The following is a 17,469-nucleotide window of genomic DNA, read 5'->3' as shown; positions in this document are numbered from 1 at the left end:
GAAAATCATACAGCTTTGAACCTGCACTATTTCCAGATCCCTGCTCTTAGTAGTTCACAGTTCTGCCTGGAGCAAATTCAGTAAATATTTGCCAGCCTATCTAGGTCTAAGTATGTTCCCCTGGGACTGTGAGCAAATTCAGGCTTAAAATCATAAAAAGCATGTCTATAAACTTTCATGGCTATAAAAGAATAAATTACCTTAGAAAATTTGACCCCAGAAGTTCTAAGTCATAAAAAATTCTGTCTTCATGTGGTATCCTGGGTTGGATCCTGGGACAGAAAAAGGCCCTTCATGGGAAAACTGCTGAAATCTGAATGAAGCTGGAGTTTAGTTAATTGTATTATTGTCTATGTTGATTTCTTAGTTTTAATGAATGTATCATAGCTGTAAACACTAGGGGAAGCTGGATGAAGGATGTATGGAACTCTCTGCACTGTTGTTGGTGACTCTTCTGTAAATCTAAAAGTACTTAAAAATAAGAGATTTTTAAAAATCCAAAAAATTTTTTTGATTAAAAAAGGAAATGGTTTCTACTTTTAAAATCCCTTAAGCTAAAATAATTAACATTTTATTTAAATGATAAACATTATGCATTTCAATTTTTTTTAAATCTGGTAGATTTTAAGTTGAAAATAGCCCACATGGAAATGTAAATGGGTGCCTGAATCTTAGATTAAAATATGTTAAGTGTCCTTTCTAATTTATAAGGCACTACTTTTGAGAAATTAATCCAGAAAATTAGGAAAGAATTTTTGCTCAGTAGCCTTTAAGGATTTAAATTGATTGCCTAATATTTTAAAAATATTTTTATGATAGATTAACTTTTTTCCCTCACAAGAAATATATTATCAGTAAGGTGTGTCTAAAAGGGATGTTTTTCTTGTTTATCTTCTGGGTGTCTTTGGATGTAGACCAGTGCTTATGTTGACACCGCCCTCCCAAATCACCTTCTTCTAACATAATTTGTTTTGGTGTGTTTGGTATGTTTGCAATGTGCCCAATAACCACAGACTGGTCAAAGTTATTCCTTGAAGGAAATGATTGGTGATATGTGTTGATACTTATAACTCCTTAATTTCTTTACACTCAACTCTCAACAAGACCTTTGCTTTGGTTGACATAAATTTTCCAAAAATCCCCACAGTGTCTGCTAAATAAAGCATAAAAACCTAGAACTAGAGATTTCTTGAGGCTGGGGGGATAGTATCACTGACAATCAAGGCTTGCTTGCTGTTAGCTATCTGCTTGATCAAAGCAGGTCACCTTTGGTAGTGACCCAGCAGGTGCTTTTCAGACTGTGTGTTTCAGAGCCGTGGGGTCCCCCAGTCCTATCTCAGAATGTCTGGAAGAGAGAGAAATAGATTGAAGTCAGTTTCGGTTGGAACAACATTCATTTTGGTTTTCTTATATATTGGGGTCCTGGAGAAGATTTTGATTGGAACAAGAAAAAGGGTCCTGTGGTTACTATTAAATAAAGGCTTTGAACACAGTGACGAGTCCTCGGGGTCCATGGGCTCTTCCACTTTTATGTGCGTTTTCTGAGACTTCCCCGAGGTCGTCCTGCTCACCGAGTCCCGTGTTTTGTGCTTTTCTGCAGGATGACTTGCTGTCTCTGAAGGTCATGAGTGTGCTGCATCATCTCAGTATCAAAAGGGCCATCCAGGTCCTGAGGATCAACAACTTTGAACCCAACTGTCTGCGGAGGCGGCCCTCGGACGAGGTAGCGCCTGAGTTGAGGTCGCGCAGCGTGTGTTCCCCGTGCCTGTGACTCCGTGGGTGCAGCACCCAGACCCCTTTCTTCCCGGAGCCTGTGAGCAGGGCTGCTGGCTCCCTCGGAGCCTCACTTCCAGCCTCATTAATTTAGGCTTTGTTTCCTATATTCCTTCCCCTGCTCCCACGACAGCTCCACCTGTGTCACAGAAGCCACGGATTGTGTTTTAGTTTCCCTTCCTCCTTCTCTTGAGTGTATTTTATTTCCCTGCCTCCTTAAGCCTGAGTGTTAAATATCACTATAAAGACTTCCTTTCCTAAAGCAATGCCCTAATAGTGTGTAGAGAAAGCTTGAAACTTTGTGAAGTAATTTTTTTCAGAGAGAATTCAAATTAGCAAACAGTTTTTTTACCCTTTTCTGTAAACCTTTAGTGGGATGTCGAGTAACATGATTTCTGGGGCAGACTCTCAGACAGACTTGCAGGTGTAGTATTTGGAATTCCATCATCAATGACTGCAGCTCTTGGTGGTTCTCTGTCCCCACAGAATAGCGTCACCCCTTCGGAGGTGCAGCAGTGGACCAACCACCGGGTGATGGAGTGGCTGCGCTCCGTGGACTTGGCGGAATACGCCCCCAACCTCAGGGGCAGTGGTGTCCATGGCGGGCTCATGGTAAAACTCTATTTTAGTTTAAACTTCACTTATCCCTGTGTCTCCTTTAGTCTAGTGAGTAGGAGATCATCAGTTTACTTGTTTTAATCCTAAAGTTGTCTAACCCAACCCTCCGGCACTATTTCTAGTGATTTTTTTACTTTCAGAGTATTTTTTTCCTCATTTTTTACTGTCCTGTAACTCTAGATCAGATTTAAACCCATCTCTCCCATACCTCTCTTTTATGTTGAATAACATCTGGCTGTTGGCTCTCATGTGATCGTGTTCTGAAACCTCTGCAAAGATACAGCTCATATTTCTGCATGCAGATGTGGCAAAGAAGTTGGCTTCCAAAGGCATCCCAGTTGGTGCCCTGGCTGAATATCTTAGTTGGTTAGAGCATCGCCCCCATACGCCAAGGCTGTGGGTTCTACCTCTGGCCAGGACACATACAAGAATCAACCAATGAATGCATAAATAAGTGGAACAACAAATCTATGTTTCTTTCTTTCTTTCTTTCTTTCTTTCTTTCTTTCTTTCTTTCTTTCTTTCTTTCTTTCTTTCTTTCTCTCTCTCTCTCTCTCTCTCTCTCTCTCTCTTTCTTTCTTTCTTTCTTTCTTCTTTCTCTCTTTCTTTCATCTATCTATCTGTCATCTATATCTATCATCTATCTATCATCTATCTATCATCTATCTATCATCTATCAATCATCTATATCTATCTATCATCTATCATCTATCTATCATCTCCCCTCTGCCTCCTAATCCTCATCACCTTCTCTCTCTCAAATCAATTTTTAAAAACAAAAGAACACACAAAACAAAAACTTTATTCACTGACAGGCCAAATACAATACCTCAGAGAGTTAGAAGCCCTGACTTAGTAATGCCTGAATGTCAGGACCAGCTCTACCTCTCACTACTTGGGCACAATCAAGAAGAGATATGTAAATTAAAGATTAAAGTCCATACTCTCTGTACCTCACTGAGAGGGTCACTGGAAATAACTAAATGAAAGAGCTTTGCAATTTTTAAAGCACAATGCAGACACCTGTGATGTATGGTACCTTACACAATCCTTATTTTTCTTATAGGTTCTGGAACCTCGTTTTAATGTAGAAACAATGGCTCAGTTATTGAACATCCCACCGAGTAAGACCCTGTTGCGAAGACATTTGGCCACTCATTTCAACCTCCTGATTGGTGCTGAGGCCCAGCACCAGAAGCGTGACGCCATGGAGTTACCAGACTATGTACTTTTAACAGCCACTGCCAAAGTGAAGGTTGGTGCAAGCTCGTATCGTTTAAGAATTGGTTACACCAAAAACTAAAGCAAAGGCTCAGTTCTGTTACCTGGCTATCCCATTTTCTGGAATTTACTAAGTTTTGTGGAGGGGTTAAAAAAATATGCATGTTTAAGAGTAATCAATAAAATGCAATTTTGAAGGTTTCTTTCTGGGGGAACTTTTTGCTGAAATCACTTATTTTATTAGAGTTAACAATAATAAAGAACATGATGTTGGCTTCTATAATCGACACATTACCAACGCGGAGAGCCCATGACTTGGGCCCAAATATTGATTGTAGTTGTCCTTTTTTTGCTGTGGATAAATCAAACACAAGAGGTGCCTTGCTCCTCATACGGATTCAGTTTGTCTGGCCTATAACTGACCAACCTTGCAATTTAGGCAAAGGTAGATGAGCAGGGGATGGATATTCCTAGTTTGCCTGGACTCATAGGTCATACAAAGGTCAGACTACTTTTTCTTCATTTAAATCAGTACTGTGTTAACTCTTCTGAGCGTTAACCAGCTTGATGTGGATATAGGGTTTTATCTGCTCCTTCACAAATATGTATCAAGTTCTTTTTTTTTAACTCCATCAGCTTGACAATTTCTCTTCAGCTCCCTTTCTTCCTTAAAAGATGTGCCGGCTTTGAAACCTCTGAGAGGTTCTGTTCTGTATAAATTCTCAGCATCAGCCAGTCACCATCTCCTTAGCACTCTCAGCGACCACCCAGGGACGAAGGTGGAGTTTCTCTTCTAAGCCTCACTGGGCGTTTTTTTTTTTCTTCTCTAAAAGAGCAGGGGTTCTTTTAGCAGTCACCATCCTGTTGTGGAAGCATAACAGGCATACGAGATAATCACAGCCCCACCCAAAAAGAAAATATAGTAAGGGCCTTTTTTTTTTTGCTGATCTTAGATTGGAAAACCTTGCAAAACTGGATTTAGCCCTGAGAAATCACATTGCATTAAGTCCTGTTTAAGCAAAACGAAGGCTCTTTGCACACTCTGCTTTCCTCACTGCGACTACCCAGCTAGCTGGTTTGAACAAGCGTAGTCTTCTGAGAGTCTTGGCAGGGATCGTTGATCGTATTTGGATGCGTCCATCGCAGGCCTAGGATGCCTTTGTTTTTACTTTACAAACTTAACCATTCAGTTGCTTTTCTCTGTATGATGAAATGAATAATTAAGTTATACATGTCATTAGCCCCCTTTTTATATGAGTTTTTATCAAATCCCTGGATGTTCTTGTTTTCTTTCTTTCTTTTAAAGCCAAAGAAGCTCACCTTCAGCAATTTTGGGAATCTGAGAAAGAAGAAACAGGAAGATGGGGAAGAGTATGTGTGTCCAATGGAACTGGGACAGGCCTCGGGAAGTGCATCTAAGAAGGGACTGACGCCCGGCATGGACATGCACCTGTATGACGAAGACGATCTGGACCGGTTAGAGCAGGTGGGCGCCGCAGCATCTGCCCATTTTCAAGTTCTCCCAGCACTGAAACACCGAATGGGAACTTTCTGCACTGTGTCTACTAAGCAAGGAAGTTTTCTGCAAATGCCTAAAAATAAAGATAATAATAATGGTGAACAGTAACAGATTGCTCACTGTAGCCCAGGCACTATCCTAAGCACTTAGCATGTATTAATGTTCATGGTAATCCTAAAACATAGGGAGTATTCTTAGCCTAATTTTAGAGCTAAGGACACTGAGGTGCAGAGAGATTAAGTAATTTACCTAAGATAGGAGAGCTGGGATTCCAACTTGCCAGGCTGACGTGAACCCTGTGCCTTACCGACGCTATCCTCTCTCTGTATTAAGGAAATCTGAGTATTAAAGCAAGTCAGGAATGGACAGCTCATACTACTTAGCCTTTTCAGTAAGAGTCATGGGACTGAAAATTGCCCTTTAATCAGTGATCCTTCGGTGCCGTTGTCAACATCAGAGCATTTAGTCTAGACGTGCCAGCAACGTGCTCCTTCTGAATCTCAGCATCCAGTCGCAGTAGTGGGAGGAGATTATCATCGGAAGTGTTCTGTTGCTTCCGTCCCATTCAACGCAACCCGCATTATTCCTTCTCAGATGTTTGTTCATTTTGCCACACTTTTCCTTGAAATTGTGCCGATGAGTTTGTCACATTGCCATGTGCTCTTTGCAGATGGAAGATTCCGAGGGGACAGTGAGGCAGATAGGTGCGTTCTCTGAAGGCATCAACAACCTCACAGTAAGTTTGGAAAGTGAATTTAAAATCTTATCCTACAAATAGGTTTGGGGGTAACTCCACAGGTCTGCACGCGTGGTGGAGAATGCGTAGTTCTGAGCTCCTGGCCTGCCATGTGTGACCCCCTTCCTTGTTTTCCAGCACATGTTAAAAGAAGATGACATGTTTAAGGACCTCGCTGCCCGATCCCCCAGTGCCAGCATTACTGATGAGGACTCAAACGTGTGACCGTCACGCCTGGACGCGCATGAGGAGCCCTTGGTCTCTCTCCACGTTATTTCTCAGACACTCGGTATATCCAGCAAGCAGCAGATTGTGTATTGTGTATTGTGTATTGTGTATTGATCCAACTTCTGCTCATTTAGACATGGAAATGGAAAGCAGGGGAAAGGTGCCTATTTTAAAGCTGCCACGGAAAGTGAGACACTGGTGAATGAGAGTATAATTGTTTTTCCTCTATTTAATGTAAAAAATCTGTGATATATTATATTTAAAGTGTTGCATTTAATATGAGAGTACTTTACCATGGCGTTTCCGGTCATGTTCACGTAGGGAAGACTTGGGAGAGTGGTAACCCCCAGGTGGCTGATTCTGTCATGTCCACGTAGCCACTGAAACAGAACAGGCCATGCTTCTAAAATCAGTACGTGGACTCTCTTTAAGCACCCAGCGTGCCCACTGAATGCCAGCCACACCTCCACTTGCCTCTTAGTGTCCTGTTTTTATATATTTTTCTAAATATATGTATATATTTAGTACACAGAACATAGAACTTTTATTTTGTGACATACATAAGGAAGATGGTAAAAAAAAGATCACATTGAAAAAAAATACGGTGATCAGATTTTTCATAACCCAGCTGGTTCTTGGACGGGTCAGGATGATCTTTCTTTCTCCATAAGCCAATTTTGATGATGTTGATCATTCGGATTAAATTGGTATATATGAAATAACTCCTCTTTGATGATACATCACAAAATTGCTGGTTAGATTGCTGGTTAGTTTTTTTAAGAATTTCAGCCTTAATCTTGGACTCTCTTAACTCATAAAAACTTAAGGGACATTTACATTCTGTGAACTCGAATGCATTCAGAAGCTCCCCCACAATTTGTAGAAATAATTTCTGAAGAAAGCAGACTAAACCGAAAACCTTGACAGTATTAAGCTTCTTCTTTTCCTCTTTGCTAAATATATCATTACATCAAAATACGAACAGTCTGACTAATGTTATTGATTGTACATTTCTCAGGCTCCCCACGAGTGGAATCTTTTTAAAAAGCTGAATATTTGTCCGAACATTTTGTCTCAGAAGTCAGTAACTCTGAGTATGGAAAATAAGTTTTGTGACGGCTATATTGCGATGATAAGATATAGTTCACGCTTTTCCAAAGCACAGGGCCCAGATGTTCTTTATAAAGAAAATACAAAGCTGCAGCAAAAAACTGCTGCATTTATTATTCTCTTTAGGGGTATTAGAAGTGACATTCTATTTTGTATCCAGTACTGCGCCATTACTCTGATCGCCAGCTGTGGTAAGGAAGGTTTTCACTAGTCGGCGTAGGGTCGGGCAGTTCGGTATGTACCCATGGACTTACGGACTATCCGACCTTTCAAGTTATCAGCAGGTTACTAAGCTTTTCGTCAAGGAACCTATAAATACTACATTACTACTTATTCATAACTAAAATGATTCGATGCTAACAATAATCTTTTGCTCCCTACCATCCATTATTTGGTAAATGTATTGGACTCTTAATGTACTTGTGTTTTATCTTAATGTGGGCATATGTCACCATTTGGAAAACAAATTTGTTATTCAAACCTGGTTAAAAATACCAGGAGACTGTTACAGATGCCAAATATTCCTTATTCAGGACATTGTAACATAACCAATGATATGCGATGAGGTTAAAACTTTTTTGATGATATATATTTTATTTACAAAATATTATACACTGCTGGTATCACCATATGAAAAGAAATAAAGTCAGCTGATAATTGCCTTATATTTTGATTGTCTGTTACTTTATTTTCCTTTGTCCAGAATAACCAGTAGGCTTTCTTTCTGATATAGAAAACAGTAACAAATTCTTTATAACTCACAAACTCGCAGAAAATGTTTTGAGTGGGGTTCATAGCATATATCCACAGGTAGGAATATGAGGCGTTTATCTGAGAAACTTTGTATGAAGGAAGCTTAGGCCGCTGAGCTGGGGGTGAGGAAGAACCATGGCGGAGGGGATCCTGGAAAAGCAAAGGGAAATGACTCGCCTGCACATTTGAAGAAGTTACTTGTAGAAAGTGTATGGTTCTTTAAAGAATTAAATGCTATTTTTAACTGAACTGAAATTTAAAAAGATGAAACATATCTTGGAAAAGATTACCAAGTATGAAAAGTAGAGTGAATATAACTAGAGAAGCACAAATGCTTTTTGTGAGAGCTAATATCTCTAAATAAGTTAGCAGGACTCTGCACCAGTGCAACACACCCAGTTGGCAAACAGGGAGACCTGTTTGTTTAGCTGTATGTATATATGCTTAGCTATACCAAGTAAGCTGCAGAGTTAGAAACCTGAGACCACAGTAACAGATGTGACTTCGCTGCGAGACTTTTACTCCGAAAAAGAAGCCATTCTGAACGAGGGTCACATGTTTGATGCTTGGAAGCGGTATTGATTGGGTGCAGAGAACATGGGGCAGAAACCATCGCAACAGTTGGCTCTGAAGGACAGCAAGGGGGTCCTCAGCGTCTGTGAGGTGGTCAGTGGAGCTATAGTGCATGCTGCTCAGAAACTGGAGGAGTACCTTGGATTTGAAGACCCTCTGAGCAATCTGTGCCCAGCTCCAGACACCCTGAATGAGATCTTCTTGATCCACTTCGTCACTTTCTGCCAAGAAAAGGGGGTTGATGGGTGGCTCACCACCACCAAGATGACCAAGCACCAAGCCTTACTGTTTGGGGCGGACTGGGTTTGGACCTTTTGGGGATCTGATAAGCAAATAAGGCTTCAGCTGGCAGTTCAGACTCTGCGGATGTCTTCTCTTCCTCCTGCGGAATCTAAGCCTTGTGAGCTCTCCCATCCAGAATCCAGGAAGAGTCGATTTGATAAGCTGGACGAATTCTGTAACTTGATAGGAGAGGATTGTCTGGGCCTGTTTATCGTCTTCGGTGTGCCAGGAAAGCCTAAAGACATCAGAGGAGTTGTCCTGGACAGTGTCAAAAGTGAGACAGCGAGGGGCTGTCTGCCAGGAGGGAAGGCTGTGGCACAGTTCATCCTGGAAACTGAAGACTGTGTCTCCATCACAGAGCTGCTTGGAAACTGTCTGAGTAAGAAAGGCGGGCTAAGAGAGGTGGGCAAGGTTTATATTAGCATCCTCTGAACTGGATTTGTGTGATGGGACTGGCCTGTAAGAGATGAAAAGAAAAAGATATTTTATTCCAATAAGCAAGCTCCTCCACTTGCATCATCCAGCATGGCACTCCCCCCCTCCCCCCACTGAATGAAAATGATCACCTGGGTCAAAACGTGTTAATGTCATGATTCTGGAGAGGGAAGAGCCCTGCCGTATTGCAGGGAAAACTGACAATTTAGCTTAATCTTTCACCTGTTTGCTCAATAATAAAAATGGGAGGAGAGGATAATAAAGCCACCCTTAAAATTTTATTTGCAAAAAATTGCCATTGTTTGAAATAATAAGTCTAGCTCTTGAAAGTGTAAAATGTGTTTTTACTGCTGTGAGTGGGAGATGGGTAGGGTGAGGTGGTGCATAAGACTATAGAACAGGTTTAATTACATATGCAATACCAGCTTCAATTCAGGACTACTATGCAAAACCTCACAATGCTTTCTTCCTCTGATCCATGCCCTCACTCACACATCACCCCAAGCTGCTGCTTCTGTGCAGTGGTTTTTTTCATCAGAATATGTTTTATGCACTTTTTTTTTTTAAATATATCTTTATTGATTTCAGAGAGAGGAAAGGAGAGGGAGAGAGAGATAGAAACATCAATGAGGAGAGAGTCATTGATCGAGCCTGCAACCAGGCATGTGCCCTGACCGGGAATCGAACCCCAATCGCCTGGATCCCAGGTCGACACTCAACCGCTGAGCCACGCCCCACCGGGCTATGCACTTTTTAAATACATGCATGCGCACACACACACACACACACACACACGCAAACCTAAAGCAAAACCACACTGGAGCATCTCATCGGCTTCCCATCAAAAAATACAATCGAGGCATATTCCACGTGGTCTGGTGATGTCCTCCTGGGGCGATCAGAAGGGGGCACGTTGGCACAGACAGCGAAGTCATCCTCTTTCCAGGGTCCAGGTTGATCACGGAATATACGGCATCAGCGTGGCAGGAAAGCTCCAAGGATTTGTGGAGAAAGTTGGTCTGATGCCTCAGTTGTTTCTTAAAAAGCCTCTGATGCCTCCATTTCTTCAGGGTCATGGACAAGAGACCCACTAGGAGCAAGATGAGAGCCACTACACCAAGGGAGCCAGAAACAGCTGTGGCTGCTGTGCCGAAGCTGCTAAGTTCTTCAGGTGTAGTCTCTGGCCTCGGGCTGCTGCTGTTCTCCCAGCAGAACAATGGTGTGGGGCTGTCCAGGGAGGCCTCGAGTCCTGAAGCCCTGGTGGGATTCACTTTGGGATCTGCTCGGGTGTTAGCTTTACCTGTGATTTAAACACAGCAACCCATATAACAATCGCTGGTAGTAATGCTTCACATTTGTTTAGCCTTTGCAGTAAGGATGGTGTATTCATATATAAAAACCATCTTTGCTTAAAGTCCTGGGTGGGATTAGAACAGTAGTGTTGGGGAGGAAAAACAGTGTTCTCCCTACTCCTCTAGGAAGTAGAAGCAAAAAGTGCTTAGAAGTGTAAATGGAAGATAGATTCGTGCTCACATGATTGCTAAATGCCTGTTACATGTTGGACCCTGTTCTATGCCCTGACAATCCAGCAGGAGAAAGAACCATGTGTCTGTCTGGGGGGAGTCTCCCTCTTAATGGTGGAAGACAGAAAATAAACATATATGTACACATATTTAAAGTGCATATTTAAGAAATATAACGGGTACTGTAAAGAAAAAGCGGGTAAGGGGATAGAGAGTGAAGGAGGTGCTATTTTATACGGGGTGGTTAAGGAAAGCTTCAATGAGAAGGGGACAACCAGAGATCTGGATTGAATTAAAAGAGAGCATCAGTGCAGATATCCGGAAAAGCCATCCAGGCCTAGGGAACCACAAATGCAAAGGGCCTGAAAAGGGGGTGTATTTGATAGGTTTGAGGCATAGCAGAGGAGGCTGGTGTGGATGGAGCAGAGTGAGCCAGAGGAAGAGTGACAGATGAGCTGGAGAAGTAGCCAGCAAAGAGATCAAGCAGATCACACATTGATGGCTCTGGATTTTATTGAGTGATACAGGGCGACAAATGCCTTACTCCGACTGACCTCACTCGATTGCTGGGTGGAGACGAGACTGTAGGAAGGAAAGTATAGAACCAGAGCCCAAGGGGACAGGTAGGAAGGAAGCTATTACAGGAACCAGTTGCGAGAAAAGCATGGCCTGGACCAAAGTGGAGAGAAGGAGGGGTACAGAGGTTAGGTTTAGGAAGAGCTGAAGGTAAAAGCATACAGCACTTTTACCTTGTTTGGTAATTAGATGAGGGGTATGAAATATATCACAATTAGAATGTTGTATTTCCAAACTTCTTAAATATTATGCATATATGCAAAGGCAGAACTAAATTCGTCTTTGATGTTCCTTCATTCCAGAAAACCAAAAAAGATCAAAGAAAGCACTTAAGCCCTGTGCTTTTAGTAAGCGAACATGAATAGGCCCAGGAGACATCTCCTGAAGTTGTTAAACAATTATTCCTACTTTGTTCCTGGAAGGTTATAAGACCCAATTAATGTTTCCTGGGCATATAGTGACCCCTCTCTGCAGCGATGCTGTGTAGAGTTAGCTATCGAGAAGTTGGTGTAGTATGTATAGTAAAAAGTGTTCGACTCGGAATCAGATGTGTGTTTGAGTCTCAGTTCTCTTAAGAGCAAAGTCTACCTGCTTAACTCTTTGATTTTTTTTGCCTGTAAAATGGGAATGACTTCAACTAACTAAAAGAAGACAATGCGTGTGACATTTTCTGTACTAAAGTGTAAGCTTATCAAGATTTTGATGTCTAGTACAAATTGTAAATATGCATGTTATAAACAGCTGGATGATATAAACCAAAGACTCACCATATTTTTTAATTAAAATAAAAATGTGAAGCTTTTGCTGACTTAAAAAAATACTGTATTCTCTTATTAAAAAATATTCATTGTGCCCAGCTGGTGTTGCTCAGTGGTTGAGTGTTGACCCATGAACCAAGAGGTCACCAGTTCAATTCCCGGTCAGGGCACATGCCTGGGTTGGGGGCTTGATCCCCAAAAGGGGGTGTGCAGCAGGCAGCCGATTGATGGTTCTCTCTCATTGATGTTTCTGTCTCTATCCCTCTTCCTTTCTCTCTCTAAAGATCAATAAAAACATATTTAAAAATATATTTTCATTCTGGTGTAAAAATTAAAAGTACAGAAATGTGGAAAATTAAGTCTTCAGGAGTCTCACCTCCACCCCCATACCTACTCCCTCTAGTTTGCTGTTTACCCTTTCATGAACCTGTACTGTATATTAAAAATATTTTATACAAATGGAATAATATGATCCATAAATGCATTTTAACCTTAAAAACTTACCTATATATTTTGGACAATTTTCCATGCTAATAGATTTATATCCACTAGGTTCTTTTTAAGCTTGATATCAATGATTCTCAGTCCTGTCTGCATATTAGACTTACTTGGGGAACTTAAAACAAAAACAATAAAACACCAATGCTCTAAATACACCTAGGCTAGTTGATCAGCATCTCAGAAGGAGGGGCCCTAAACGATTATTTTAGTATCTTCTGAGGTAATTCTAATGTTCAAACAGGATTAAGACTCATGTGTCTTAAGTAGTACTCTATATTGTATATACTATAAAATATTTAACCAAGTTAATTTTGATTAAATAGCTCAGACAGAAAGTAATTGGATTAATCTAGGTTTTAAGTACAAGAAAAACCCATTATTTAAAAAAAAACCTTAATATTTAAAATTGTTCTACACAAGGATTGGCTACATGATTTATGGTCCCCATGCAAAATGAAAATGTGGGGGTTCTTGTTCAAAACTTATTAAAAATTTCAAGATGAACAGCCGAGCATTCAGCCAAGCACAGGGCTCTTCAAGTGCAAGTCACGTGCTCATGAAACCAGTTTTGTTTCTACAGTATGTTGGGTTATTTGGTCATGAAGGCTGAAGAAAAGGTTGTTATCATGAGTAAGTGATTGCACATTAAGATCTTTTCCAACTGAAAAATTATGTAATTCTTAGTAACTCCTGTGTACACAATAGTACATGCTTTACTCTTTACACTACATGAACCGGACATTATTGTCTATTGATAGCATTACAAATGATTTTTTAATTTAAAAATTATATATATATGCATATATATTTTTAAATTGATTTCAGAAAGAGGAAGGGAGAGGGAGAGATAGAAACATCAATAATGGGAGAGTCACTGATTGGCTGCCTCCCTCAGGCCCCCTACTGGGGATTGGGCCCGAAACCCTGGCATGTGTTCTGACCAGGAATCAAACCATGATCTCCTGGATCATAAGTCAATGTTCAACCACTGAGCCATGCTGGCTGGGCTTATCTTTTAATACAGAATGAACTTTATTGTACTTGATGCCTGGGAAAACAGTAAGTATTTCTCTGGCTCCATTAACTTTAATCATATCTAACCCACTTTATTCTTAGGGAAAGAGTAAAACAAAAGACAGAAAGCATAGGAAGGTAGATTAAGGACCTAAGTCTCTTAACATCTTACTCAGAAATTGAGAATACTCTGAATTTAATTCTATAAGGACTCATATCTCTTTTGTCCCTAAATTTCTATGGTATAGGCCTTGCACCTTATCACACTAAAATATTCAAACTCAAGAGAGAAAAAGTGGCTGCTGTATTGACTCTGAACTTAATTCCAGTGGCCACAATTTATATTACGTCTCCTGATATATAACTCAATCACAAGGGTCCTGAGGAAGATATTGTTCCTATTTTCCTTGAAATTGAAGCTCAGGGATGTTAGGTGGATTTGTCCAAGATCACAAAAAAGCAGAGCTGGATTCAAACTCCATATTCATCTGACTAAAAGGTCATACTTTTAACCTTAAAAATAGAGAGGTGGCCCGGCTGTCGTGGCTCAGAAGTTGAGCATCGACCTAGGATCCAGGAGATCAGGGTTTGATTCCTGGTCAGGGCACAGGCCCGGGTTGCGGGCTCGATCCCCCGCAGGGGGTGTGCAGGAGGCAGCCGATCAATGACTCTCTCATCATTGATGCTTCTCTCTCTCTCTCTCTCTCTCCCTCTCCCTTCCTCTCTCTGAAATCAATAAAGATATATTTAAAAACATATAGAAAAAGTAGAGGAGAGGGAAAAATACCTTGTGAAGATAGAGGAAGAGATTGGAATGACGTGTCTACAAGCCAAGGAATGCCATGGATTGCCAACAACCATCAGAAGCTAAGAGAGGGGCATAAATAGCCTCTCCCCCTGAACTTCCAAAAGGAACCACCAACCCTGCCAACACCTGGATTTTGAAGTTTTAGCCTCTAGAACTGTGAGAGGATAAATTTCTGTTGTTTTAAGTCACCCAGTTTGTGGTACTTTGTTACAGCAGCTCCAGAAAACGAACACATCTAATCACCATACTTCTGCTTTGGAACAATAACGGGATAGTAAGAAGCCAGAAAAGATGAGAATGGTGATTCTTACGAACACTTGTTCCTATCCTGCCATTATTCCCCTCACGCACTGACTGATGCCCATGGCACGCTGAACGCCCACAGGTACAACACTCTGGGACACCTGCGTACTTCTGCGCTACTGGTTGTATGCTTGCCAAGAGTCAGTGGTGTTTGTTCCCAGTTGTTCCTGTTATTATAACTTTGTATTTTGATTAAATATTATACATACCAGTTGCAAAAAAATAGAAAATAATTTCATTAAGGGCTGTATATTGATCCATTAAATAGTGACCATTATTTTCTAAGTCCTGATAAGTATGACTTTTTATAATACTAACCTGATCTACAAACGAGTTAAGCAAATCATTAAAAACAGTTACATCCTACACGCACAGGATGCTCACTCTGCGCCAATATTGTACCCGGATGATTGTCTATATTAACTTGATTAAACTCACACAAATGGTGAAATCAAGTTTTAAACTCAAGTATCCTTTGAACTATCGGACTCTGCCTCTCCCCTTGGAGTGTGTCACTTGCACTAGCTGAATACTTTTTGTTGTTAATCCTCAAGAGGATCGTTTTTTCCATTGCCTTGCAGAGAGAATGGATGGGGCGGGGGGAGAGAGAGGGGGAGAGGGAAAGGAGAGAGAGAGAAACATGGTTGTGAGAGAGACATGATTCGTTGGCAGGCACCCTGACCAGGGGTGGGGAGCGAACCTGCAACCCAGGTACCTGCCCTTGACCACGAATGGAAGCTGTAACCCTTCGTGGGGCCCACGATCTAACCACTGTGCAACACCGGCTATGGCTGAATACTTTCTTTAATCCAAGTAAGGGCAGAAAAGCAGCAACTGCAAAGGAGCAGGGGTGTAGGGTAGACCCTGGGCCATATGAGGTCCCACCCGGACCACACCTGCCCTCTGAGAGTCACATTTACCGCATCTCTTATGATTATTATTTGCAATTGTCTTTGGACTGACTGCTCCGCGTATTTTTTAAATCGTTTAGCTTCCTTTCCAATACTTTTTTGTCTCTGCCTGGGGCGCACTCCCGCCTCCGGCGCCGATTTCCCAGGCCCACGTGTGTCCCGGTTCTCTCGCCTGGGGGCGGGGCAAGGCGGGCGCGCATGCGCGGGAGCGGCCTCGGGCGGCCGGCGCTTGTCCTCCACCGCTCGCCGTCCTCGCGGCCATGGCGGCCGCCTCGCTCCCCGCGTGGCTGGCCCTGCGGCCGGGGACCGGGCCCCTGCGTGCCTTCTCCACCGCCGTGTCCCCCACCGCTGTCGCCCGGAAGCCACGCCCGCGTGAGTGTGTGCCGCGTCGCCTCCGGGCTCTGGGGGAGGTGAGGGCGGAATAGGGGACCCGTGATGGCCGCCGAGGCGGCGGAGCTGCGCTGCCCGGGGGAAGCCGGGCGGCCTCCGCCAGCCTGTCCCCGGCCCCGCGGTGGGAAAGCCGTGCACGTGGGTCTGCCCTCTGCGCGCGGGTCGCCCCATTCCGAGCCGCGCGTTTGTGCGCTGGGTGCTCCGGGCGCCCCCGCCTGCGCGCCCCTCCCCCCGTGACCTGCGCGCTTTGGCGCCCGGTCCCCGGTCACCCGCGCAGGTCTCTCCAGTTCCTGGTGCTCGGTGACGTTTCCTGGGGGTGTTGACCCAGGGGTATTCTCGGACGTTAAGAGAGACACAGCTGGCCCAGAACAACCGCGGCTCTGAATTCCAGGCCTAGCTGAGCCACCAGTGGGATGACCTTCATTCAGACACCGAGGTGACCTTCACTCGGAGATAATGGGGGTGCCTGGGGGAGTTCTTGCCCTGGGGGAGTCTAGTGACAAAGACCCTTGTGCACTGTGAGGTTGCGGAAAAGAAGCGGGAATAGGGTCACCTGGGAGCACTGGGGAGGAGCCGCAAGAATCTGGAGAAGCCCTGCCCACGAGGAGGCAGGTCCGCCACACCGGGTCTCCGCGCTCCCTCCTGTAGGACCTCTCATCTTCCTACCACTAACACCCGGCGAGGCCACCATCTCTCATTTCCACAGCAGTGCCTTTCCTGATCCCTGTTTACGCTTTTGCTCCCCGACGTTGAACGCTCACAGCTGCCAGAGTGAAGTGTTCAGACAGCGAATCTTACCTTGCCACTCCCTCGTTCCAAATCTACAAGTGGTTTCTCATTGCTTTAAGATAAAGGGTAAATTCATTACTGTGTGATAGTGGCTCTTCATAGTCTTATCCTGTCTTTTTAATTTTTCATTTATTCCGTAAATTCTTAACTCCTCCTGTGTGCTTGGCAGTATTCTAGATACCGGGAAAGAGCAAAGGTCCCTCACCTCATGAAGTTTACATACTTTGGGGGAAGTTAGACTATAAATGGATAAACAGTGTGCGTGCAATGTAAGGTTGTGGTCAGTGCTGTGAAGAAAAATAAAGCAGGATGTTGAGAATGATGGATTGGAGGAGTGGCTATCCGGTAGGATAAGATGGGTAGACTGTCTGGAAAGACCTCCGTGGGGAAGTGACATTTGAGCAGAGCCCAGAACCATGCTGAGATGGGGGATGAGGGATGGGAGAATGCATTGCTGGCACAGGGAATTGCAAGTGCAAAGGCTCAGAAGTGAGAATACGCTTATGGGTGTGACCAAGGGACAGGAAAGGAGGCCTGCGTGGCTGGAGATAAGTGAGCAAAGAGGAGAGTAGTAGTATAAGGAAGGTTAAGTAATGGCCTGATCTTGTAAAGGCTTAGAGGCATTTAGCTTGGATTCTATTTTAAGTT

General features: G+C 43.0%; 3 protein-coding genes across 7 annotated transcripts in view; all 3 read left to right on the top strand.

Moving 5' to 3' along the window:
* The window catches only part of PPFIBP1 (PPFIB scaffold protein 1), a 156,964-nt gene extending 150,459 nt beyond the window's left edge, over positions 1-6,505 (top strand). For all 5 annotated transcript variants that reach the window (XM_016199107.2, XM_016199106.2, XM_016199105.2 and 2 more), the window contains 6 exons: positions 1,601-1,723; positions 2,260-2,385; positions 3,458-3,646; positions 4,919-5,098; positions 5,802-5,867; positions 6,006-6,505. In XM_016199107.2, the coding sequence (XP_016054593.2) occupies positions 1,601-1,723; positions 2,260-2,385; positions 3,458-3,646; positions 4,919-5,098; positions 5,802-5,867; positions 6,006-6,092 (771 nt within the window). In that variant the 3' untranslated portion in view covers positions 6,093-6,505. The remainder of the gene's footprint in view (positions 1-1,600; positions 1,724-2,259; positions 2,386-3,457; positions 3,647-4,918; positions 5,099-5,801; positions 5,868-6,005) is intronic.
* Positions 6,506-8,516: 2,011 nt separating this feature from the next.
* Positions 8,517-9,375, top strand: REP15 (RAB15 effector protein). The gene has a single exon (XM_016199110.2). The coding sequence runs from the start codon at positions 8,556-8,558 to the stop codon at positions 9,243-9,245; it is 690 nt and encodes a 229-aa protein (XP_016054596.2). The 5' UTR covers positions 8,517-8,555; the 3' UTR covers positions 9,246-9,375.
* A 6,508-nt stretch (positions 9,376-15,883) lies between these two features.
* MRPS35 (mitochondrial ribosomal protein S35) overlaps positions 15,884-17,469 on the top strand; it is a 28,973-nt gene continuing 27,387 nt past the window's right edge. Inside the window, exon 1 of the mRNA XM_087814744.1 lies at positions 15,884-16,014. Within this exon, the coding sequence (XP_087670870.1) occupies positions 15,903-16,014 (112 nt within the window). The 5' untranslated portion in view covers positions 15,884-15,902. The remainder of the gene's footprint in view (positions 16,015-17,469) is intronic.

Source organism: Miniopterus natalensis, chromosome 2 (genome assembly GCF_054644295.1).
Source record: "Miniopterus natalensis isolate mMinNat1 chromosome 2, mMinNat1.hap1, whole genome shotgun sequence".
NCBI classification, from domain to species: Eukaryota; Metazoa; Chordata; class Mammalia; order Chiroptera; family Miniopteridae; genus Miniopterus; species Miniopterus natalensis.
The sequence above is the reverse complement of the archived record's forward strand: the minus strand, read 5'-3'. Positions and strand labels throughout refer to the sequence as shown.